The sequence below is a fragment of the Uranotaenia lowii genome, chromosome 2, assembly GCF_029784155.1.
Source record: "Uranotaenia lowii strain MFRU-FL chromosome 2, ASM2978415v1, whole genome shotgun sequence".
Lineage (NCBI taxonomy): Eukaryota > Metazoa > Arthropoda > Insecta > Diptera > Culicidae > Uranotaenia > Uranotaenia lowii.
Window position 1 is genome coordinate 168,322,404 of NC_073692.1, and position 27,296 is coordinate 168,349,699.

The 27,296-nt window shown below is 41.5% G+C and overlaps 1 protein-coding gene across 2 annotated transcripts in view; it reads right to left on the reverse strand.

Annotated features, from left to right (window-relative positions):
- Positions 1 to 1,470: 1,470 nt before the first annotated feature.
- Positions 1,471 to 27,296, reverse strand: part of LOC129747574 (early growth response protein 1) — a 136,516-nt gene continuing 110,690 nt past the window's right edge. For both annotated transcript variants that reach the window (XM_055741856.1, XM_055741854.1), the window contains exon 2: positions 1,471 to 9,499. In XM_055741856.1, coding sequence (XP_055597831.1) covers positions 7,900 to 9,453 — 1,554 coding nt within the window. In that variant the 5' untranslated portion in view covers positions 9,454 to 9,499 and the 3' untranslated portion in view covers positions 1,471 to 7,899. The remainder of the gene's footprint in view (positions 9,500 to 27,296) is intronic.

Genomic DNA, 27,296 nt, shown 5'->3' on the forward strand with positions numbered 1-27,296 from the left:
ATCTGAAATCTGAATCTGAAATCTGAATCTGAAATCTGAATCTGAAATCTGAATCTGAAATCTGAATCTGAAATCTGAATCTGAAATCTGAATCTGAAATCTGAATCTGAAATCTGAATCTGAAATCTGAATCTGAAATCTGAATCTGAAATCTGAATCTGAAATCTGAATCTGAAATCTGAATCTGAAATCTGAATCTGAAATCTGAATCTGAAATCTGAATCTGAAATCTGAATCTGAAATCTGAATCTGAAATCTGAATCTGAAATCTGAATCTGAAATCTGAATCTGAAATCTGAATCTGAAATCTGAATCTGAAATCTGAATCTGAAATCTGAATCTGAAATCTGAATCTGAAATCTGAATCTGAAATCTGAATCTGAAATCTGAATCTGAAATCTGAATCTGAAATCTGAATCTGAAATCTGAATCTGAAATCTGAATCTGAAATCTGAATCTGAAATCTGAATCTGAAATTTGAATCTGAAATCTGAATCTGAATTCTGAATCTGAAATCTGAATCTGAAATCTGAATCTGAAATCTGAATCTGAAATCTGAATCTGAAATCTGAATCTGAAATCTGAATCTGAAATCTGAATCTGAAATCTGAATCTGAAATCTGAATCTGAAATCTGAATCTGAAATCTGAATCTGAATCTGAAATCTGAATCTGAAATCTGAATCTGAAATCTGAATCTGAAATCTGAATCTGAAATCTGAATCTGAAATCTGAATCTGAAATCTGAATCTGAAATCTGAATCTGAAATCTGAATCTGAAATCTGAATCTGAAATCTGAATCTGAAATCTGAATCTGAAATCTGAATCTGAAATCTGAATCTGAAATCTGAATCTGAAATCTGAATCTGAAATCTGAATCTGAAATCTGAATCTGAAATCTGAATCTGAAATCTGAATCTGAAATCTGAATCTGAAATCTGAATCTGAAATCTGAATCTGAAATCTGAATCTGAAATCTGAATCTGAAATCTGAATCTGAAATCTGAATCTGAAATCTGAATCTGAAATCTGAATCTGAAATCTGAATCTGAAATCTGAATCTGAAATCTGAATCTGAAATCTGAATCTGAAATCTGAATCTGAAATCTGAATCTGAAATCTGAATCTGAAATCTGAATCTGAAATCTGAATCTGAAATCTGAATCTGAAATCTGAATCTGAAATCTGAATCTGAAATCTGAAATCTGAAATCTGAAATCTGAAATCTGAATCTGAAATCTGAATCTGAAATCTGAATCTGAAATCTGAATTTGAAATCTGAATCTGAAATCTGAATCTGAAATCTGAATCTGAAATCTGAATCTGAAATCTGAATCTGAAATCTGAATCTGAAATCTGAATCTGAATCTGAAATCGGAATCTCAAATCTGAAATTTGAAATCTGAACCTGAAATCTGAATCTGAAATCTGAATCTGAAATCTGAATCTGAAATCTGAATCTGCATTCTGAATCTGAAACATAAAATAATTTGAAAAAAAAAATCAGATATCTGATTGGGTGATCCAAATAGTGAAATTTTAACCAAATTCGAAAGTATAAACTTCAGAATCTGAATCTGGAGCTGAATCAGGAATCTGAAATCAAAATTAAAATACGAACTCGAATACGAACTTTAAATTTGTATCTCAATCTGAATTGTGATTCAAAGTTAGGAGTCTGATTTTGTAATTTGAACTCTAAATTTAAACTTTTGAATCCTATTTTTTGTTTTGACGATTCTATAACTTTCATTATTAGTCTGCGCTTTCATGTTTCATGAGCTGGAATATTAAAAAAATTGTAAAAAGAAGCTCGTTTTTAAACGAATAGTTCTCGTTCCTGATCTCAGCTGATACCTAAACTTCCTGATTTATACCTAAACTAAATTTGTTTTCTTGGGGTCATTCTGATTCCGTTTTCCATCTTCGATGTTTCTTCTTCCAAAACAAATTGTTAATTTCTGATGTTTTTCTCGAATGAAATCCCCCAGCCACCATAATCAAATCATGTTTCTCAAACCGATCGTAAAACCATTCATCCCCCCATTCCATTCGACAACTAAGCTGCTCCGCAGTATAATCGCAGCTTGTCCGCGACAAGCTGCAGTGTGGAGAATAGTTTCCGGTTGCCTCAGCAAAAAAGGAAAAACCAAGCGTGCTCCATTTCCCCTCACAGGATAAGGGACCAGAAAGAAAAAATACGTGAGAAACATCAACAACGAAGCCGGGAAAGTCCACCCGCAACAACTTCAGCTTGGACTTGGGTTGGCAAAGTTGACGTGCTTGGACCAAGAAAAAAAAAAGAAAACCCGCGCCATCCACCCGCGCGCTCATGTTGAAGGCGGCCTTGTCACGAAGGCAGTAAATCATCACGAAACGGGGTCACACGCACGCACGAAAACTTCGCGTTCGCCTCGTCTTTCTTCTTCTTCCAGGGACGAGGACCACTCACATTAGCTTGACTCGTTTAATTCCCTCCGGGGCTTTGAGACTTCCCTATTACCCGGAACCGATCGCTTCCGAGCAGGAAACACTGATGATGGTCGTCTAACATCAGCAACTATACGTTGGTGAGGAGCTTTCCGAGTAAGGGGGGATGAAAGACGACCAAATGGAAGGGAGGACCAAAACCAAAACGAACAGCCGCAATCTGCATTGCACCCGGGGTTGCAGTATAAATTTTGAATGTGTGTTTTAAAATAATATGGTAGCTTACAGCCAGGCAGCCAGAAGTTTCTGGCTGGCCCGAGAACACCCCCGCGCCTCATCCTCGGTGATTAACGACGGTGGCACGCGCGCGAGCGAGCGAGGGTGGCAGCTCTCTTGGAGCACATGGACTTCAGCTTCCGCCCGTGTAACTATAGTTTTTTCCTGGTTGTATTACTAGAGCTGGACCTGGATGAGGGGCAGCGGATGGTTTCGGAAAAAACTTGGAACCGGTGCTGAAATATGAGCACTCCATGAGCTTCCTTCCCATCGGAATTGAATTGGGTGGATGGAAGCATGCGGGAAACTCTAAGCTCTCATCGTCGTCGTCGGTGGTGGTTCATGTGCAGAACAAATGGGTCCGACTTGACTGGGAAAAGTCCATAAAGCATGGAAACGGTCCCTGGTCCTAGGTCGACGAGAGCGTGGGGTTTTGTGGGGAGAAAAATTTATAAAAGCATTACTGCTGCTGCAGCTTTAACTGCCTGGTGCAAATCGGAACGAGAACCGGAAGCACTATCCTGGGCACCCTGAGGTTAGGGGGATGAAAGTTTTTCCCCACACTGACTCTTGCAATGTAGCAGCAAATTTTTTTTCCACACTTTTAGAAGAGGCGTGTTGGGAGAAGGTGGCCACAGGAAGGTGACCGTAATTACTTTTGGCCAGTGTGGAAAGTGCACCCAACATTGGGCAACTTCTCTCCCTGGGGTGATGTACGACCATGCCAGCCTACGAAAGGTTTTTTTCCATCCTAGTTGAATAGTAGGATTTTTTGGAGGCCGATAGCCTGGCTGGAGTCTGCCTGCCTGCCTGATGGCCATCATCACACACTGAGAGAGCTGGCTTTCGGTTCCGGCAGCCAGTTGTCTGCCAACTTTCGACAGTTTGCCTGAATGGACCGAGACAGTTTGTCGAGAAGTCCTACCTACTACTGCCTGACGTTTTAGCTGCTTGGTTGATCCTGTCCCGAAGTAATACTGCGGATACAGAAGTTTGGCCCATGCTGCTGCTGACCAACGATGACGACGACCGGGAGGATGTTTTATCGTAAAACTGCTTGAAATTGATTTAACCAATAAAATTTGGCTTCCTAAAAGAGAGGAACATTTAAGGTATGTTTAATGCTTGTCGACAGTTCTTCCAAATAAAAAAAAAATCTACTTTTCTAACGAATTTAATTTTTTTTCAATCGTTTGCAAATCAATACAAGTAGGCGTAGGTCTTGAAAATTGGCGATGGAAGCGAAAAGTGATATTTCTCTCCTTAACACAAATCCGTTAGTGCTGTCAAATAATAGGCGATGGAAGCGCTGCCGAATTTGGGTGATGGTTTTGCATTAGTGCAAGCGGGATGCAGCTAAAATTTCACCCAACTTTTGACAGATCTTACGGGTTTTTCTTAAGGAGAGAAAGAATAACTTTTCGATTCCATCGCCCATTGGGTGAAATTTCAGCTACATGCTACATCCCAATTCCACTTATGGAAAATTATCACCCAAAGTCGGCAGCGTTTCCGTCGCATTTTGTTTCTGGTTTTGAAAATTGTGGCCCTTAAAATGGATTTTCAATTCGTAGCTTTGGGACAGCAAATTCCTGAAGTATCGCTGTTTTATCGAAGCAATCGACGACGACGCATAACAGAGGCAAACCTATTGAGAATGACCAAGAGTATCCAGAGTATTCTTCTTTCAAAAAATTCCAAAAGAACTGAATATAGCCCAATTTCACCAGTGAAATCGTTGCTTGGCCTTTGAGCTCAACAGGTTATGGGCTCAGATGCTTCTGGATTAGGAATACAGATGTAGCTTGGTAGGGTTTCTCTCATAAATCAATCTTCCGAGTAGCGGGTTTATGCGGGTTCTTGAACGGAGCCCGGAATGAGAGGAAAAATTCGATCAGAGATGTCCCAGAAGGCGTCAGAGAAGTGATCAATCGCAGATGTCCAACTAGAGGAACAACGCGAGAAAGAAGCTGTTCGCTGAGAGGTTGAATTTTATTGAGGCTGATTGCCGATTCTATGTCTTGTTACAGATCGGGATTTTAAAGAATTTTTCATTCCAGAACATCTGCATGTGCTGATTTCCGAAGGCTGGATACAGTTGTTAGTGCTTCAGAGGCTGATTAAAATACTCGATCTGTGGATTGAAAGCCGGTGATGAATCTCACGATCGGCAATTCTCGTATTTACGCACTAACAATCGCTAGAGGAATATGAAGCCATGTAAGAAGCTTATTGAGAAAGTGAATAAAGGTTTATTCTATTCCACCAATACCGTTGCTAAATCTTCGATATCAAACGCAAAAGAAAGTGAAAAAGAGAGAGAGAGAGTATTCCCCGTAACACGTGGTTGACTTAAATTGCTCAAAACTATTCCAAGATAAGCTTTTCTACAACATATCTTCACAATAAAAGTAAAACGACAATTCAACCCCTAACACAAAGGCAACAAGTTTTTTCCCGTTTGGTCTACGATTTGGCTACATGAAGTCGTTCAACGAACAAAAAATAACTTCAAGGAAAGATTTTCCAAGAGTCTTAGAAAAAGGGAAGGAAGGAAGCAAAAAAAAAATCCTACAGAAAGAGAGCTTTAATATTCAATTTGCATGATTGAAAATTTAAATTAAGATCATGCAGTAGTTTTTTTTTGCTGCGGTAGTTGTCCTTGTTGTTTGGCCAAAAGGGGGTGAAAGGTGGCGGAATGTTGTCGTTGTTCTTATCCCTCAATCCGAGTGGCCCGAGTTTATGGGTGGGTGGAGGGAAAGTTCGGCAATTTTTTCCGCAACTCCCGGAAGACACGCTCCCTGCCCGACTCGAGCGACTTGAACATGATAATTATCATAACTATGTTTGGTGGTACTTAGTTGTACTTCTTTTATTGCGGCCGTCGCTTGGTCGGTTGGACTGCTGCGGACTTCCCTGGTTCCGTTCCCGGCAATAGAACAGTCAAACCGGAAGCTTTGAAAGCTTCCCATTTCCCGGTTGCCAGTGTTCGGCATCGCTAACTGAAAAGTTAGCGGCGCTAATAAGTTCGCTAACTCGGTCAAATTTAGCGATCGCTTATTAAAACCGTTAAATGTTGCGTAAAAGCTATCGATCTATAATAAAGCGCTAATCGCTAATCGATAGTAGAAAGTTTTGAAAAAGGTATGCAAAACTCAAATGTTGCAGCCTTCTTTATTTAATATTGACTAGAAAAGTTGTTAAAGGTTATCAATAGGGGCAGTTTTCGAACTTATTTTGTAATATTTCTGTCCATATCAGTTGCGTCAGTACACTTTAACTTTTAGTTAGCGTATTTGGTGTAAAGTAAAAGGAAAAACTTTTGAATCAAATTTTTCAAAATATTCACCCATTTATCATTTTTTTACATCAATTAATGCAAAGATTCTCTGTAGTCATGTTTTGATCTGTCCGAGATTTTTTTTCATATTTTTTTGACATTAATACTCAAAAGATTTATTGATTTATTGACGTATTTTGTTCTGGAAATTTCATTTTTCCAAACTTTTTCATCTCTTTTAGGAAGAAGGCTTATGCTTCAGATATAAATTCAAGAAAAAACAATTCAAAATGACGCTTATTCCTATGATTCTCGTCAAAATCGAGATCGAATAGCTTCTGAAATCAATCTTAAACGAAAATTTAAATACATGATCGGATTCAAAATTTTGAATTTGAATGATACCGAATTTATGATATATGAGAGTATGGCCTAATTAACACTTCAAAGAGGTAGCGTTCTTCAGTTAGCGGAACTAAAAATTAGCGGAACTTTCTTATCCGCTAGCTGAAGAAAAGTTTAGCGAGAAAATAAATTCGCTAACCGAAACTTAGCGGACTAATTAGCGATTAGCGGATTAGCGTTTTTGTGCCGGACACTGCCGGTTGCGATTTTTCCCCCGCTTATGTTCAAAGGGAGGTGGGGTTGAAAGTTTCTACAAGAAGGAAGGAATAATTACACAGTGGGGTTTGGGTAGAGCTCCAAGTGCCGACAGAAAAGTGGGATCCCTGTGGTGTGGGAGTGTTATTTTTTTGTTGCAGTGTAAATCGTGTCTCGTTAGTGTGTTGGTGTTTTTTTGTGTTTGTATGTTCAACTATTTCCGATTGTTCTACAGTAAAATTCTGCTCTACAGTTGTTGTTGTTAGTAGTAGTTCGTACTTTCCACAATAAGGCACACTGTCTAAGGCGAACTTTTTTCCGAAGAATCATCATTCTAAAATGTTCCCCGTTTGTCCATTGGTTTGTTCCGGTTGTTTTCGGGGTAAGGATAGTGTCTTTTTTGGTTGGTTGTTTGTTGCTACCTACTCAGTGTTATTTGTCACTACAAACAGTTCTACCACACGCGTGAAAGCGCTAAATTTCTGGTTAGCTACAACGAATATCACACGAAAAATTGGGATTTTTCTTCTCGAAAGGGAATGTGTCGGATGTCGCAGATTTTATGTCATTTATGTGCTCTCAGTTAGGGGTACGGATGGTTTGGGTATTTCAGTGAGCTCCGAGGTCTGTGGAGCAATAACGTTTTTCGTTTCTATTACCTGTGCGGGCTGAAATCACTAGAGACTAGTTCACTCGTGGTTTTCGATGTTTGTTTCTGTTAACAGAAAATGCGCAAACTAAACGCAAAGAATGAAACCATACACATGTGGTTATTTCCTGGATGTGCGGCAAGAACCACACTCTCAAAAACACTTTGTTTTGTTTACTATTCTAATTTTTCTCGTTAAATTCACAACCTTTGAGATTATTTTTTGTATGTGTGTGTGTGTTTGTGTTCAATGTTTCCGAAACATGATAAGGAAGAGATTTGTTTTTTTTTGTTACTTCTAACGAAAACTCAATCGTGAATGATTTTATGGGAATGAATTTCGGGAATAGTTCAATTTCTTAGAATACAATGTTCAACAACTAGTGGCTAGGAATAGATAAAAAGGGAAGATTCTAGTTCTACAAAACGCAAGATATTGGCAAACTGAATAGAGTGAACCTTCAACAGTTCAACATTTCATAAAAAAAATTAAAAAAGGAATGCTACAGCGATCTGTGATCGCTTTTTTCGACTACGCTTTACTGGTTTTGGGAAGGGAAACTCCAGATGGTGTAATTTCTGTGTCTGTGAGTGTGTTTTTCCGTGTCTGTGTGAACCTTATCGGTTTTAAGAGAGAAAAAATTTAGCATTTTAGAGCATATCTCTAGGATTCAGTCTTTGCTTCGATAACATAGCTTCCGGGGCTGTTGGCAAATGCAGATTCCTTTTTGATGGCCCGTGCGGTAGCACCGGAGCTCAGGCTAACGACCGGTAGCATCAGTGAGTTTTGGTCCATCGACGAGGGGCTGCCGGACGGAGATCCACTGGCGCTTCCGCTTCCGCGTTGCGAATCGTACCGGGTGTGGGTTCGCATGTGCCGGGTGATCATATCCCGGCGGCAGGCTGCGTACGGGCACTGCGGACATTTGTAGGGTTTCTCACCGGTGTGGGTGCGCTGGTGCGTCGAGAGATGATCGGACCGGGAGAAGATCTGTCCGCAGATCTTGCAGGAATAGGGCTTTACGCCGGTATGAAGACGCATGTGCCGGGTTAGCATGTCGGACCGGGCAAAGGAGCGGTTGCAAACTTCACACATGTACGACTTGGTGATGTCGGTTGAGTTGGAGCGGCTTTTGTGGCGCGAGGCCATGTGTTTGGCGAGGCGATCCTGCAAGGAGAAGAGCTGGCCGCAAACAGGGCACATGTAGGCGACATCCGAACCCGGTGGCATTTCTTCGACTACTGGGGAAACGTTGAGGTTGTAGCAAGCGGCTGCCGATTTTTTGGTGTTTCCGGATGCGACATCGCCTTTAACGATCGATGGCAGCGGCTGTTGAGGCGGAGGAGTGAAGGTTAACTTCGGCTCCTGTTTGATCATGGTATCGAGACTAGGAGAACGGGTATGTGGTGGCTTGGCCTTCATCGACAGATCTAGGGGCAGTTCCTGGGGAACTTCGGGTTCTGCAGGGGGAATTACAGGGGGAGCTACAGGGGTAGCTGCAGGAATCGTCTCCGGAAGTTTTTTGAGAGGCTGCGGTTGGACGTCTGAGTCCGAGTGACTTCGTTGCCGAGCTATTTCCTGATACAGGAGCTTCGTCTGGTGCGGCAAATAGTTGAAGAACGCCAACGGGTTCATGTACTGCAGCTGCTTGACAAGGTACTGTTGAGGTTCCTGCTTAATCTTGTTCTCGTCGGATTCGTTCAGCCGTAGCGGACTGACGCTGATCCGGGGGCTTGCCGAGTACGGGAAGACATCTTCAACGGACTCTTCGGTACTGGATCGAGATTCGGATCGCTTGATCTTATAGCTAACTTCTCCGACGTTGTTGTTGTTGTGGTTCACCATCGAGCCGTTGTGATGAAGTTTGTCCAGCACAGCGGACAGTCGCTTCCTCTTGTGCTTCTTTTGCTCCGAACGGAACAGGTTATGATTGGCCGTCGAGGGAAGATTGTTGTTGTTCTCTAAGCTAGATGGCGAGGGTTGTTGTTGTTGCTGCTGCTGTTGCTGGTGCTGATGGTGCAGGTGTTGCTGCTGCAGCTGATACCGCTGGTGCAACTGATGCAGCTGCTCCAACGTGTGGAAGGTGCCTCCACCGCCGCCGCCGCCGCCACCCCCGGCACCACTGTGATGGTGGTGCATCGGATGATGCGAGTGAGGATGTTGACGACCCGTCTGGATGTGCCCCATTGGGTCATAGCTACCATCCGCCATAGTCATTAGGTCAGTGGTTCTGTTGATTGCTGGAGCGAGGAAAATGGAAGTTCTGAAAGAAGAGAAGAGAAAGAGAGGCTGTTAGCTAACGGAGTCAAGCTTGTATTTTTTGGAGTTGTAGAACGTATACATTATTTTAGGGATGTTTTTATGAAACATCATGCTTCAGCACGGTGTACAATATAATAAGGTGATATCTTCCCGATAATGTCGTCATTACTATCCATCTAGTGATCCTGCAGTGTATACAGCATTATCTTACGCGCACAAAACTTTTTGCCTGGCACGCTATTCGAAGATAGTAATGACGTCACTTGTTTACATTCAAACGAGTTGTTTACTCGGGTTAGTAGCCTACCTTGTATATTTATACCGTGATGCTTCAGGAGGTAAAATATGAAAAGGAAAACATGAGTCTTTCATTGACTTATTCATTCTGCAACTTTTATAATGTGTTTAAGTGAGCTACCAAAAAAGATCTACAAGGGTTAGTTAAAGATGAAGGCGCAGTAGGCAGAATTGTGGAGATTTTACATTGGGAAATTCATATAAACCGAAACCTGGTGAAATATTAACTCTTTGTTGAATCTTGCAACGGAAATGCACCCGCAATTCTTTTCCAAACCATAAGTTACGATTACAAATGATCATGCCGCAACTTTTATCGGAAAATACTTGGTCGAGGTGCCATCGAACAGCTTCAATCTAATCTACAAGACGAATCTTCGACACAGAGGAACTCATCAATCCAAACCACCCCAAAAGACTTCCCTAATGAGACATAATCAATCGGATTGAGCCGGCCGATTCGATTCCTTTCGCAGCGCAGATCAGCGCTAATTAATGGGCACATTATGCTCTGCTTAGCCCTCCTCACGAGTCCAAACTGTCGTTGCGAAGCGCAGCTATCAGCTTTTCGGGGGCGACAAACGCGCGTACTACAGCGAGTTCACTGATAATCCTATCACATTGCTGCTTCAAGATGGCAACGATGGCGATGAGCTACACCGAACGGTCAGTCAGTCCATATCTTTTTCTCACTTAATTAGTGTCACTGTAAGCTCGAAGTTTATGACTTTTCCCATATCGGCCCAGGCCCGTGGAAAGGAAGGATTCACGTGGACAAACCCATGGGGAAGGACTCCCAATTAGGGCCATCTCGGTTCGGTTTCGAGATGAAAACCCCTCGCGCGCCCGTAGATATCTTAATTATTTAAATTCCCATAATTAAAATATTGGCCTAATTCTCGAATTTATTGATTCCGGCGGCTCGGAGGCCTCGTGCAGCGTCTTTGCTTTGTCTTGCTGTGTGAGCAAGAGCCAAAGAGACCATCGAAGAACGTTCACGTACCCATTTGAAGGTGTCCATAATGTGTCTCCCGATGTTTCTTGTTTTTTTTTTAACTTGTTTCGAACAGGCGGAAGGGGTAAAAGACTCGAAAAAAAAAAGACCCCGGGAGAGAACTAAAGTCGAAAATAATTTTCATGCTGATTGGATTTCGATCATTTTGGTGGGACCCGTACGGAAACCCGACGACGGAATCCAAATTGATTACCGCCATGATCGGTTTTATTGCCATTATTGGACGTCGACGTCGTTGGCTCCTCTATTGTGTGTAGTTTGGGTCCTACGATCTCCCCCGACAGCTCAGGGATTTACCGGGTTTTTCTTTTCCTTGCAGGCCGGTTAAAACTCAATTTGGTTTACGACTTCGAATTTCTCCCAAACGCGCACGGGGACCTTAAAAGCAATAACAATTATTATAAAATTAATCAAATGAATTGATGATGATTGTGTGGCGCAACTGGTGGTGGGAGACCCCAAAAAAGCAGGTGCTCGAATCCATATAATATAGATGAAGCACGTTAACCGGTTCAATTCTTCTCGTTTTATTTTCACAAAAACCCCCAATTGATTGGGGGAGACAGTCCGTTCCGTTAGCATGTGATTTCTAAAGAATGATTTCGAGAAAGTTTGAACGGAGCGTCCAGACGTCAGGTGGTTCCAGGCGTTCTGGAACCTTATGCCGAATGACGCTGATTAAAAGAGGGGAGGCAATAAAATCTTCACCGAACTCCTGGCTGAGCCCTAGTGGGAAAAACGAAACATTTTCGATCAAGATCATCGGGCCCAAAGAACTTGCCGGAATCCGAAATCAACGCTGATCGATTGAATCGATTTTTTTGGCAGATCGACGAAGTCAGGTACTGTTAGGGGAAGATTACGACTGGGAAGTTCCCAAACCCGGCAAGTGATAAAAATGGGGAGAAGGTCCACTTCAAACCTAACCGAGCATCAGCCGAATTGGTCGACGGTAAAGTGGCGTGAGAATTGTTGGTTGGTTTACTTTCTATTGAAGGTTTTTAACTTTTCGAGATTGGCGCTGAGCGGCAGCCTCGTTTTGATTGCAGCAATTATCGCAACATATGGCGCTGCTAGTGCCGACGATGTGAAATGCCGTGTTTCGGACCTCAGGTTTTTTTTTATGGCGTCGACATTTGGCGTGCCCCTTCGCCGGGGGAAAATCCGGACTGTGTGAATCGGTTTGCGTTCGGTAAACGTCACATTTTCGTTTGACGGATTTGGCATTTTAAGGTTATTGAACGCATGTCTAAACAGAATTCTTGGTCTACCTGAAAGTTTGTTACGGATAAAAACCAGCGACTAGACCAGACAAGACAAGGTACTCTCAGAGTACGGAACCTCAGGGCCGGCTGGCTACTGGGTAACCAAGGACTTCTCGGATAAAATACAGAAAACCGAAAATTTCTTCTTTGCACTTCCGAAAATCCAGTTCTGGAAGCAGAAGGGCCGTTGATCTAAGGGCGTATCGACAGAGTGCCGAAACCGTCGGCTCCAGCGGGCGTTGCTGGACTCGGTCGTTGCAGACGTCTTCTGTTTTTGGCTTTTAATCCAGACAGGTCGAGAAGGGAAGTCCTCCTTGATAATTAGTGATCCGCAGAATCCGAAGACAAAGATGATGATCCTATTACGATTAGGCGCGAGATCACAAGGATCTGCGGGTCGAGCCATGAGGAAGTCAACCGGCGTTTCCGGGCGGATTCCTTGGAATTACACGAACACTAATCACAACGCGGACGTTACTCACGAACGCCTAAGTTAGAAGAGAGCGAATTTTCCAGAAGCAATTTCTCCTCTGTTAATTGACAGCATTTATTTTATTTACATAGTATTCCGTCTTACGACATAACTTGACGAACATAATTCCTAAAATTCACTCGGTCCATGGCAACCGTTCTCCAATTTCTCGGGCACCCCACGTTCGCCAGATCACGCTCCACTTGGTCTAACCACCTCGCTCGTTGCGCCCCCGCTCGTCTTGTTCCTACCGGATTCGTAGCGAACACCTGTTTTGCAGGACAGTCGTCCGGCATTCTCGCAACATGTCCTGCCCAGCGTATCCGGCCAGCTTTCACCACCTTCTGGATACTGGGTTCGCCGTAGAGACGCGCGAGCTCGTGGTTCATCCTTCGCCTCCACACTCCGTTCTCCTGTACGCCGCCAAAGATGGTTCTTAACACTCGTCGCTCGAATACTCCGAGTGTACGCAGGTCCTCCTCGAGCAATATCCATGTCTCGTGCCCGTAGAGAACAACCGGTCTAATAAGCGTCATATACAGGTTACACTTCGTGCGAGGGCTAAGTCTTCTCGACCGCAGTTGCTTGTGGAGTCCATAGTAGACACGACTTCCGCTGATAATTCGCCTCCGGATCTCACGGCTGGTGTCATTGTCTGCGGTCACCAGTGAGCCGAGATAGACAAAGTCTTCGACTATCTCCAGCTCGTCGCCGTCGATCGTGACCTTGTTATTACTGAACAAGCGGGTTCGGTCGGTTTCGGATCCGCATGCCAGCATGTACTTTGTCTTGGACGTATTAATCATCAACCCAATCCTTCCTGCTTCGCGTCTCAGTTTGCGGTAGATCTCCTCCACCGCCGCAGATGATCTGCCGACTATATCAATGTCATCGGCAAAGCAGATAAGTTGACTGGATCTGTTGAAAATCGTGCCCCGCATTTCGCCCACCGCTCGTCTAATAACAACTTCTAGCGCCACGTTGAACATCATGCAGGATAGACCATCACCTTGTCGAAGCTCCCTGCGCGATTCGAATGAACTCGACAATTCACCCGAAATCCGCACACAGCACTGCGTTCCATCCATCGTCGCCTTGATCAGTCTGATCAGCTTCCCGGAAAAGCCGTTCTCGTCCATGATTTTCCATAGCTCGTTACGGTCGATCGTGTCGTATGCGGCTTTGAAGTCGATGAATAGATGGTGCGTAGGGACTTGGTGTTCGCGGCATTTTTGGAGGATTTGCCGTAATGTGAATATCTGGTCCGTCGTTGACCGTCCCTCCATGAAGCCGGCCTGATGACTTCCCACGAATCTGTTTGCTTGTGGCGTTAGGCGGCGGAGTAGGATTCGAGACAACACTTTGTAGGCGGCATTGAGGACAGTGATCGCTCGGTAGTTCTCACAGTCCAATTTGTCGCCCTTCTTGTAGATGGGGCATATTACCCCCTCCTTCCACTCCTCCGGTAGCTGTTCCATGTCCCAGATCCGGATTATCAACCGGTGTAGGCAATCGGCCAACCTGTCCGGGCCCATTTTGATGAGTTCAGCTGCGATGCCATCCTTCCCAGCCGACTTGTTTCTATTCAGCTGGCGAATGGCTTCCTTAACTTCACTCATCGTTCGAAGTGGCTCGTCTTCGTCGTTGGCTACGCCGGCGATGTACCTTCCCCCACCGTCTTGATCTCCTGCATGTGCGCCGTTCAGGTGTTCATCGAAGTGCTGCTTCCACCTTTTCATCACCTCACGATTGTCCGTCAAGATACCCCCGTCCTTATCCCGGCACATTTCGGCTTGCGGCACGAAGCCTTTGCGGGATGCGTTGAGTTTCTGATAGAACTTTCGTGTTTCTTGGGAACGATGCGGCTGCTCCAGCTCCTCGAGCTCCTCCTCCTCCAGGCGGCGCTTTTTCTCCTGGAAAAGTCGGACTCGCTGCCTCTTCCGCTGTCGGTGATTTTCCACATTTCGACGGGTGCCTCTCTGCACTACTGCCGCCCGCGCGGCATTCTCTTCGTCCATCACCCTCCTACACTCCTCGTCGAACCATTGACAGCAGCCAGCAGTAAAATGTAGCCTACTGTGGTGCTATCTTGTTGTGAGACTGGACAAGGAACATGAATTTTCTAGAGCTAAACATACAAAACTACAAAATTAAAACAAAAATCGAATGAATTGTAACCAACCGGCTACAAATGGCATCATTATGTCCTTATAACTTGTTTAGAAACGTCGGCTATACAAGGCATATTTGAGGTATCCGTATATGAAAAGTGAGTTTAAATTCTGGCATGTTCCACCACTTGTTCGGGCAAAGGACACCATATAAGATGTAAAAGACTGCTCGGTAAAACGTTTTTTAACTTCTTAATAGCCTATCTTTCGATGTTCTGATTTTGAATACAATTCAAATCACAGATTGATAAAAGATCCCAAATTAGAAGAACTTTGTTCTGTTCACTAGTACAAAATCTTCATGTCGATATGTGGTTCGAGAACCGAAAACAAAACCGACCAGATTCATTCTTCCATTCGATTTGAACCGGCAGATGGTTTTCGGCCAAAAATTCTCCACATAAATTAGCGTTGACAAACCTTTCTTTGGAGTCAATTAAAATGCCTCCGACATTGTACCTACAACATGGTGGAAGAAATCAATACACAGACAAGAAAGTTTCAATTTTGGCAGCCTTCAACTCTGCTAATGCCTCCCGGTAATTGATGTAGAACGAAACCAATTTTCTCGCGCTGTGTTCGCTGTGATTCTCGTGTAACAATTTATGCGCTGGTCCAGCAGCAGGACCAGCACAGATAATTGCCAACATCCGCTGCCCGTTCGCGTTGGCGTCGCTCGGGCGTCCCCCCCAACAACGTCATCAGCATCATCATCATCATCGCATCCGTCAACATTTTCGCTGCCCGATGAACGAAAGCACGCATAAGCGCGCAGTACTTCATCTCGATTTATTCTCCTACAACCAATAACATAAGATGGACGAACATACACACTCATATGGAAGATTGTTTCTCCCTAAGGGCTACTGAGGCCAATCTTCGATGTGTCTTCTGAGAGCTGCCGCCGACGACGACGACGTCGAGACGTCACCCCTTCCAGTTCCAGAAGCCTATAATAATGCATTTATAAACATGAACATTCCAAGTTGCTCTGGCACAACAACCGGGCATTGATATGTATGCTGTTCGTTGCTTATCCTTGACTCCACCTGTGCGTTGTTGTTCGTCGAGAGCAGGCAGCGTCAAGAGGGAAAAAACGTTTTCTGACCAGCCGCCGGCAAAATACTGGAACAGATTGTGCGTGGTGGTACCCCCGTAAGCCCTTCATTCATCAAAATACTGCTTGCTATCATCTGCGGTGTCTGGCTTCCCTTAAATGGAGGATGCTGCAGGAGGAGTCGTCGTCGGCAGCAGGTAGCATCGTCCGTTGATGCGATGTGATGTGATGGATACTGTTGTGATTGTTGCTTCTGTCCGAAGTTTTACGCCCGGCCGGGATCTTGAAGGTGAAGGTGCGCGCTGAGGATGCCAATCACGTGTGCGAAGGCCAGGCGGGGGAGCAATTCTCGAGGAAATCTTGAATGAATAATGACTGTACGATCCCGGGCGCATATAGCATAATGATAGACTTCTGGCTGGGGCCCCTCGAGAGCCCCATCGGAATATTGACTTGGTTTCCTTCATCAACCAGCCTCCGCTGAAGGAAGGAAGCATCGATGCAACCCCCGATAGCTCATTAATATACACACCAACCAAAATACCTCTGCACTGGACTGCGTTTTTTCCCGGCGCAAGACAAATAGCCTGGAATCCATTCCCTATCCCAGCAAATGCCCACACTTCCTAAAACACCACCACTTATTGTGAGGTGCATGCATCAGGCTCAAGGAGAGGCCTTGACGGGAGTCAGCCCGACCGGCCGAGAAAAGTGGTAGCTAATTATGCGATTGCCTATCGGAACAACCGGTAGTGACTAGTAGCTACTAGGTAGTTGCGGCAGTCGATGTAGATTTTCTCGCAACAACCCACAACAGAAGAAGATAGAGGGCTGGCGATTGGACACCGATACGGATCCCTGGTTGGGCCACCAGTGTTCCGTACTTGCTACCTGTTGAACAGCCTAGGCCTATGTTTCGCGACGACATTGATGGTTCATTGAGTTTCGCTTCTTCCAATCGTGTGTTGATGCAACAACAAGAGAGTGGGAGCAGGAAAATTCCACCATCCGGTATGCTGCTGCCGGCGCAGCCAGTCAGCCAGCATAAATCATGAACTTGGTTTCAATTATTTTACTCTTGCTGCTGCTGCCGGTTGCCGGAGTTTGAATTTTTGGTTGATTAACTGGTTCGGACAGCAAATCGCAGCTCCGGCAGCTGGGGTTTGCTGATGCTGAAGGACAGCTGTCAAAATGGGAACAGCAGCAGCAGCGAGACGCTTCGGACGACAGTTTGATTGACTTGTTGAGATATTTGAGGCGAAATGTGCACTCTGAAAAGGTGTAACGATCGGGAATTGAACTGTGTTTATCAATGGAACAGATTTTTCGATAATGAGCCGTTAGAATATTTTTGAAGATTTTTACTGCTTCTGGTTATAAAAATATAGAATTTGAAAATATTGGGTATATATAGGAGAAACTGATTCATTCATCATTTTAAGTTTCCTTCAAATAGTGATTGTTGCACGGAGGAAAAAGACGACTGTTGTTCTAATTATTTCAGCTGAGTCTACCAATTATCAAAGCGTTGTTGATGTTTTCGCATCCAACTATAAATATAATAGACTCAACTACAAACTGATGATTGACCTTACGCAATCAACTACGAATATAATAGATTGAACTGTTCGTAATGGTGTAATTGATTCAATTGTTAATATGATAGATTCAACTATAGTTGTATGATTGATTGTATGCATTCAATTATAAATATAATATATTCAACTATACATTCCTGGTTGACCTCTCACATCAAACTATAAATATGATGGATTCAATTGTAATGGTATAATTGATTCAACTGTAAATATCATAAACTCCACTAAAATTGTATGATTGATTTTGTGCATTCAACTATAAATATAATAGATTCAACTATACATTTCTGGTTGACCTCGAACATTTCACTATAAATATGATATATATTCATTTTGTGTTAACAGATTATCACGGCTGCTTTATGATTCTAATTTAATGATTAATGGTATTTCGGAGAAGTATAGGAAGCATGAAAGGTGTTGAAAATGAGCCAAGAGCGTTATTTGAGAAAACTTTCTAGCCGCACAAATTTCTAGCCGATGCGAGACAAATGGTCTTGTGCGGCTAGAAAGTTTTCTCAAATCACGCTCTTGGCTCATTTTCAACACCATTCATGCTTCCTAATCTAATTTATCCGTCTATAATTTTCATTACTTTCATTTGAAATTCTTCCTGTTAGAATGTATACTTCACCGAAATGCCATTAATCATTAAATTAGAATCATTAAATTAGGATATATATTCAATTGTAGTGCTGTAAAAATGATAAATTTAACTACAAAGGTATGATTGATTCTAGGTATTGAACTATAAATGTAGAAGCTAGTTTGTTAGCAGCAGGCAGCTGGTGTTTAGCAATGGCCAAAACAGAAGCTATAATTAAACAGCATACATTTGCTTGATCAAATACACTTCTAAAAATTTGTTGATCCCTTTAGGTCAATTCCAGCCAGATGTGGCAGCATCTCAATTCCAAAAGAAGAAATCGATGCCGCTGGAGGAATCCTTGAACATCCCGGTAGGTAGTACCAAATGGCGTTTCATCGGAAAGCAGAAATGGCTGGACAGTGGCAAAACCGTTGATGTGCTGATTGCTAACAAAATCATACTATTCTTTGTAACCATAATTTTTTGTGTGCTTTCAGCTAATAACAAATAAACAAAATATGTATAAAACCAAAATAAAAATAAAAAATATTGCAGGAAAAATACTAGAAAACAGCTGTAAATATATAGTTGAACGCTTAAAATCAATCATAGAAGTATAATTGATTCAATCATAATTATAGTTAAATCAACCATAGAACTATTGTTGAATATACAATATATATACATAGATGAATGCCCTACATTTATCTGTATATTATAGCTGAATTTATTATTTTAATGATTGAATCAATCATACAATTGAAGTTGGATCTATCATATTTAGAGTTGTATTATAAAACCAAGCAAACAAATATAGTTGAATAATAAATAAATATTGTTGGTCGAGAGTCAATCATCAATATGACTGAATCTAAGCTGAATATGATATATAATGAATATGATGAAACTCTCCTTTTTTCTCAGTGAGTAAACCAATAGTATGAATATTTTTTGAGTATTTAAATTCAGTTCGATTGCAGTTCTTATTGTAATACTATTTTTCTCACGAGTAACATAACATTAGACTGAGTCGATTTGGGATCATTTTTGAATTTCTCAAACCTTGGGGTCTAAAAAGCTTCGTCATGGTCCAAAACTCATCCATGATATTTTGCTGAATTTTTAAGTAACGTTTACATGATTAAATTTGAACTTTTAGGTTTGTATGGAAAAATTGAATATTTTGTACTGAAAAATCAACATCATTTTTGTTTCTTTTGTGGAACCGAGCCAGCCAGATGATTTTTGAGCCAATTTATAAAATACCTAAAGAAAATTTTTCGCTCAAAAACTCTGTCGAAGACCGTAACTTCGTATCTCCGGGCATTTACTTGGTTGCCTACCTTTAGGATTTGATTCTCTTGGTTGCTTACCATCAGGGATTCGCCAATTTGGAGTTCATCTAATCTGACAATGCCTATTGAAAATGGAATCGGCAGTTGGAAGCCAACTAAATAATCTTGAACAAATTAGAATCAACCTTTAAGATTTGCGATACCCCTTTTCGTTTCGGAAGACCTGGGCAAGTAGCTCTCAGAGACGTTAAATACCTTTAAACCTGTTTGATCAGTTAAGTTTTTTTTGCGCGCGCACCTGAGAACTATCCCCAAAACCCGCGGCGGCTGCGGGTTCAATTCCTCGAAAATTTCATTTCGTTTCACACGCCCACCAAATAATGTTGTTCCGCTGACTGGCTCCCGGCCTCAAATCAGTTGACAGCGATCGATAAATTAAAAGCAAACTTTCATTCTTTCACCTGTCAAACCGCATGATCCATCGAAGATCGAATCTTTAGCTCCTTCGTTCATTGCTTCTTTCTCACGGCACATTCCTTTGGTGGATTGTGTGTGTGTCTATCTCACTCCCCCGAAACCCAAACGCTATCAACATATTTACGAATGTTTAAGTCAAATATTATCATAAGAAGCTTTATTATGCTAATATCAGTTTCTTGTTCTGCCGTCAGCATCACACACAGACATCTCGTTTCTGCGGTTTTCACTGGTCGTCATTAGAGTTGAGCTGGATTGCGGCTGCTGGCTGACTGTCGAACGCCGGTCGTCTCGTTTGGATTGCGTCGGCGGCATATTCTTGTGCTTCTGTTTCGGCTTCTATTCGGTAAGAGTGAAAACCGAAAACGGGACCAAGAAAACTTATCTGAGATAACCTTCTGGCCTCGCTCCTGAACCGCTTCTCCTTGGGTTTGGTGAACTAAATTTGTATAATTTATACGGTCCTGCAGCTGGATCGATTCATTCGTCGGGAGTCCTTTCGACCTTAGTGCGTTATCTCCCGCGCAACCGGGAAATGGTAGAATGTGGCAACTTTATTACTGGCGTGTTGAATTGGTATCCTGTTTGTTGGCGGGGCAAAGTTCAGCTGAACAGGTCTTAATTCCCATATTTTAGTCCGTGGCAGAACTTGGGTGCAGAAAAATGATGCAGCATAAATCAGTAGAATGGTATTGCAATTTACATGCTGCGACGCCCCAAATTCCTTTTTATTCGAGCTCCGGTAGTTCCTTGGAACACAGATAAAGAGGAGCTGATTACTCGCCCACTCACTTGCTGCGGTCCGGAATCTGCCGCCAACTTCTGTCCTTCATTTCGGTGGCCGTCGCCGTACGTAAGAAGCGCCTTCTTCCCAAGAGCGGTTTCGTATCTGCCCACCATGAGGTTTCAGAACCTTTTGTCGTACACACATATTCCGGCCGAAAGGACCTCCTGCTCCCACAGCAAGCAAAAAGGGCTCATTTTTTCGGCCATGAACGGCAGCAGCACCAAAGAGTGGTGGGCGGAATATGAGACACGTCCCACCCACCCTCGACGCCCTTCTGGAAATCCTTTTTTATGCGAAAGTGACCCGTTTTTTGTTGCTTCCACCACCAAAGAGAATGTTATTAACTGCATGTTTTGGCTCGGCAAGTTCGAAACAACAGAAGATACAGCAGAACAAAAAAGTATACGGCTACTACCGCAGATGTTGGACGATAGCGCAATTCCTTCTGGCTGCTGCAGCAGCACCCAAAAGACGTCGTCGGTGATGGCCCGAAGGTATTTTCCTTGAATGGAGTCGTTGCGAATCTGGCTGCGATTCCAGCAAGACAAAAGAGCGTTGCAAGATAATAAGATCCATCCCAGGACCCAACACCGGCCAAAGACCAAAGAAGGAGCACCACCGGGGAATGATGATGTGTTTTGACTCGGTTGTCTGGTAATGTATTTTTTCGTGAGGCGTTTTCTTGAGGTTTTCGATTAATCATCGAGGCTTTTTTGAAAAGCGAACACTCTCTGAGACGATTTGAAGGTTTACAACAATTGAAGCCGATTGGACCTTTTTAAGTCTCGAAATTCGTCTTTCTATTAATATGATTTTGAAGACTTCAGTTTGGTTCAATCGGTCAGATAATCTGCTGCTCATAAATTTGCCTTATAGATTGCATACGTGGAGGCGTTTACACACAATCAATTAAGGATCAATCACAGTGGTGAGTACAGCGCCTAAACTTATGCAACAAACCTAAAACGTCAACATACGAACTTAATAAATGTTGATGAAAATGATTCCGGTTGGACAAACAAAATTCAAAACACCATGATTTGGTAGCAATTAGATTAAATTTAGCCGTTCGACCTCCGTGTTAATTAAGTTACCGCTGCTGGGTCGAGACGCCGCCGCCATTTGGAAATTCTACTCAACTAATTAAGCTCACTCCAGCACGAGCAAATCCCTTTCGGGGCAGCGCAGCAGAATCAAGAGATCGTAAATCACTTCCATTCAGTCGACGACAACGACGACAGGCTCTATGACAAAACTTCATCGTGCCAAAAACTGTGCAGCTCAAACTCACGAAAAGCGGCAATAAAATTTAAAATATATCGTCCTTAACATTCAACTTTGGACCTCGGTTGCGGCGGTGGCGGGGGGCAGCGAAAAATTTTCCCATTTTCCGGTGCCGGATCATCTCCCGGCACTACGGAAGCGCCGCGGAGGGTGGAATGTCAAAGTTCGGCCGAGGGTGATTTGGCCGGGTCATTTTCTCCGCAAACTGAAGCGCCAAATTATTGCCCTTTCTCGAATTCCTCAGATTTCCTCGCGAAATAAGATGAAAAAAGAAATTAGTTTTTCAGATGGCCGACTCAATCGTCCCCCGAAGCTCCCTCTCGCCCCATCATCGAATGGGTTAATTCTGTCCAGAGGGCGCGTAGATAAATCAAAATGCAAATGGTCCTCCGGGAAAGATAAATCACAACCGAAAATAGTAGTATTTCCCCATTTCGTGTGTCCGCAGGATTTTGAATAGTCAGAAGAAAAAAAATTCCCAAGTTCGCCCGGAGTATTCCCAACGGTCACGGAGTGAGTCCCACAACACTGCTCTTTTGGTGCTGGTGGCAGGGGCACATCCGCTGCCAAGTTCGGCACTTCCGTCGACGAAACTTGGCATCCTCCTATGGCTAGTAGATTGGTGAGGAAGTCGGCACAGGCACGCATTGTTCTAGGGTGATAAGTTTTTGTTTCTGGTCATCGTCGTCGACGTCGTCGTTGTCATGCTGCTGAAATTCACTGCACGTCCGTAACGGACAAGGAGGGGGAATTTTTAATGTGTAAAAATCGCTCATTTCTTTCGCTTGCATAAATAGTAGCAGAGCTTGAAGGCGAGTAGAAAAACAATCACGAAAAACAGTAGCGAAAATATCTGGCTTCGGATCAAAAAACGGTGACCTATTCCATTCAAATTGTATGCCGAGATTGGCATAATTTAATTACGAGTAACAAATTTCTATTCGAAAAAATGTGGTGGAGACGTCAGTTTTTTTTTAGTAAAAAAAAAACAGGTCAAGTTTTCCAATAATTTGATTCCAAATTGTAAATTATAAAACGATAAACAGTCCAAAGTCCTAAAGGTTCGAAAGCGACACCGATCTCAAGGTTGTAGAATAGCAAAGTAGGCCGTTACTACATTGGAAACAGTAGTAAGTTAGAAATTGGAAAAGAAGAAATTTCCTAGAGATTTCGATAAAGATGTTAAAAAAATAGTTCTCTTGAAACTGTTAACTGAAAAAATAAACAGCGACGGCCATCCAGACAACAAACTTTTTCACAAATATAAGATTTTTTAGAAGGCAGCGTAAAAATCCGTATGCCTATAGGTTTACCTGCTTTTAATCGGTGTTTTTGAGCGAATTCTAGGTTTTTTTTCAATAGAATATATTCAAAAAAAATGTTGTTCTCAATTTTTGTCATGTGTTTTAAAAGTTTTTACAAGTTAAAAAATAAGTTTTCTCATCTTACCGTGTATTTTTGACATTTTTTCCTCATCGATACTCATCCATCGCATCAAAACATTGGTTTAATCAATTTCTTTTCATAAACGTGTTGAAAAGTTGTGGAAAGTGTATTTTTGTATTTAATAACAAATATGAAGAAGGTAAATTATTGCATATTTTCTAGGTTCATAAAAAAATGACTGTTGAGGACTTCCATTCGAAAGAGATGGCCCACCTTGGATGGGTAAGCAAGCTTATCAGAAATATTTTTGAAATTCTGGAGTGCACAAACTCAATGTTTAATGATATGGAAATCATTTAAGAGTCGATGATGATAAGTTTTGACTAATTTAAAACACTTAAAGCGATTAAAGAGTAGGTTTGATGTGGGATTCGAACGCCTCAAACAAATGCGTATCTGTGAGATCGTTGAGGTTAATTATCTAAAGAAGCCTTTGTCTTGTTAACCTGTCAGTGATGCCAACTTTTCAGATTTCGTCTAGATCTCGTGTCACACTAAATATCTAAAGAGACTATAGTAAATAAAGAGACGCCATATGATCCCATTTAAAATAATGAGCTTGGAACCCTGCTGTAGGGCCGTTTTTATGACTGCTTGGTTTTTCTCGTTTGGAATGACATTTACAGAAAATCCAAAAATTCCTCTTTCATAAATTCAATTCCTCGAGCAGTGCAGAACAGAAAGATCAATCCCGAAAGCTTTCTGAACACTCATTCACTAATCGACAACATCGGTGGTCAGTATACATTCAGGCTTTTTGCAGGTTCATGAGGTTATCCAGTCTTCATTTTCAGTTCCAAGCGAACATTGCTGAAAGTGAAAAAAGCTCCATTCCATTATCATGAAGTTTAGTTGAATGGGGACAAAGCTTGATCGACTCGCTAGACTTGCGGAAATGATTTCGCAATTCAGATGGCTATTGTCTTATTTTTATCACAGTAATCATATTTTTGATAAAGGTTTCTCGAATTTTTGTCATTTTATTGTTAAATTAACGTCATATTTTTCAGAATTTGTTATATTTATGTCATTTTTTCAATCCTCAAGAAATTTATATTCATCCATCCTCCTGTCCCCCTTTTAAATAATCATATAGTCTAAGCGTTTTTAAAGTCGTGTTTTCTTTTCGAACCGCAATTCACAATTTGCAAAAATGACAAAAACTAATGATTGCTGAAATTATCAGCAACTTTCACTGACACTGATTGAATGCTAAAACTGTATTCACTGATCGAATACAGTGAGTGACAGAAATGCCTAAGCGAAAGACGTTTGCTCGGGTTTACGAGTGAACTTTCTACTGACTGATAGACATATTCACACAGCTTTCCGTAAGCACGAGGATGACCGAGCCGATTAGAAGCTTTTAAATTTGTTGACTTTCCGATCCGTTCATATCAGTTACAGCTTTTTACTCTGACAGAAAATCACAATCAGTATCATTCGTGCTTTGAGAAAATTTTCAGCACTGATCCGAAACCAGTTGACAAAGAAAGGGTAATTTTAATCCCTTTTTTCGTTAAGTATGAACGTTATGTGTATTTTATGGATATTCTCAGGTGAAATATTTTTATGATTATATTTTTTTCCTATGCGGCAGCTTTTGAGAAATACCAGGGCCCTTTTGAGGCCAAAACTTTTCACCGCGAGGGAAAGATGAATTAGGAAATGAATTAGGAAGGAGTTGCGAGACCGTAAAATACCTGAAGAACTAAGCACTGGCACTCAATTAAACATTGGTTACTTCCTGATAAGTGAGAAGGTCATGGAGCTGTATTACGAGCAAAATTAGGGTTTTACTATTCATTATGTAATTGTGTCAATGTGTTGCAGTTTGGATGCTACGTTATGTAACGCTGTATTGTGTAAAGTAACAGACAAATAATAGCCACTGTGGGCTGAGTTTTGCTGTTAGGATGTGTAATGCTGGACTGTATAATATAACAGACAAATAGTAGCCACTGCAGACTGAATTTTGCTGTTACGATGTAAAATGCTGGACTGTGTAATTTAACAGACAAATAATAGTCACTGTGGGATGAGTTTTGTTGTTACGATGGGTAATGCTGTGTTGTGTAATGTAACAGACAAATAATAGTCACTGTGGGCTGAGCTTTGTTGTTTCGATGTGTATTGCTGTACTGTGTAATATTACAGACAAATAATAGTCACTGTGGGATGAGTTTTGTTGTTAAGATGTTTTATACTGTGTTGTGTAATGTAACAGACAAATAATAGCCACTGTGTGCTGAGTTTTGTTGTTACGATGGGTATTGCTGTACTGTGTTATATAAAAGACAAATAATAGTCACTTTGAGATGAGTTTTTTTTGCTGTTACGATGTGTGTATGTGTAATAAGTCAATAAATGTTGGATCCAGGGGCGTTCATAGAGCTGGCTCTTGGGGGGGGGGGGTGATTTTCAAATTTTCAAAAATCAGTCAATATTAAGGAACGTTAATATCTGGTTAAAAAACAACCATTTGAAAAAGCGAAAGGAGGGGGAGGGGCTGCGGGGGGGGGTATGGTCAGTTGCAAAGAGTCTAAAATATAAGCTGCACACTGCTTCTCCTTCCCCCCATGAATTTCACTGAACAACATGTATTTAAAAAAGTATAAAACAACAAACGAATAATGCAGCGAATCTTTAACATCCGCTACGAATAAATGTTGAAATTTTTTTTTATTTGTAGGTATATCTGGTATTTAAAAAACATTGTCACTTCAAGAGCTCTTTTAACAATTTCTAGTTATAAATGTAATTTTTTCAATGAAAATTATACACACGTTGTTGAGAGATGAAAATGTACAAAAATTTCAAGCTATCTTCATTTTTTCCTGAGCTTCTTAATATTAGCGCTCTGATATTTTATAATTTATCGGAAGTGTTTTATTTTTCATCGATAAGGCCACTAAACTAATTAACAAATATAACTAACAGGAACGAAATTCTTCATTGGGATATATTACTGAATCGTGATTTGGAAATTTAGTATTTTTATTTTCAAATTGGGAAACACAATATGTAAAATCAACGCTTTAAATATAAATTAAGAAAAAAAACGATTACCAAAATCAGTTTCTGAATATGAAGCGTCAGGAAACTATTTAATTTGCTCTTGAATTTAATGGTTCTTGATTTTAACTGTACTACAAAAAATAAATTATAAAAAAAGTGATTAAAAGTTTTAATTGTTCATGTAGGTACCTTCACATAATTCCTATTTTTTTTTAATAATTTTGAATTATAAAAAAAAATGAAATGAAAGGTTAACTCTAAATGTTAATACTTTTCTTCAGTAAAGAGTCTCAATCATTTGCAATTGAAATAGCCAAGCTTTCACATTTTTTTTTTGTTTCAATTATAGTCGTTTTACCATTATTATGGCATTCGCGACTTTATCAACGTTACAGTTGGCGGATCGTTATTGAAAAACTATCCGGTACAACTGTGTTCGATGTTTACTCTTGGGCTCGAACTCGCGGACATCTGCTCAGGAGACAACAGACTTGCCAACTGAGCTATATCACAAGCCCCAAGCTTTCAGATTGAGAATGTCAAATCTTAAGCAAAATTTTAACTTAAATTTCAATATTATAGTGTAGATGAGCTGAAAGCAGTATCGGTGACATAATTGCTGTAGATCTTTTAATTCAGGAATGTTGGTTGAAAATCACTAAAAGATCTACTGACTGTTTAGCATGATAGTTGTCTTGTTGCCGAAAAAATAGTGGAATGATAAGGGGATAGTTTTGATTCACAAGGGAAAAATCAAAACCGAGGCAAACTGGTTTTGGAAGATTTTTGCGTCTCAAAATCGATTTTTTGTCAGATTTTTTCTCTCCCATATTATTTTCTGGCATTTAGTTATTTTAAAACTTAGCAGTTTAGAGTGATATCGATCAATGATAATTGATGAAGTAAATAATGTACATGAACAACAAAAAATATCTTTTCATTATCCTTTATTCATTCAACGATACAGATTAGAGAGAAGAATGCCAAAAAGTGACAAATTCCCGGAAACAGCAATTTAGATTTCGTC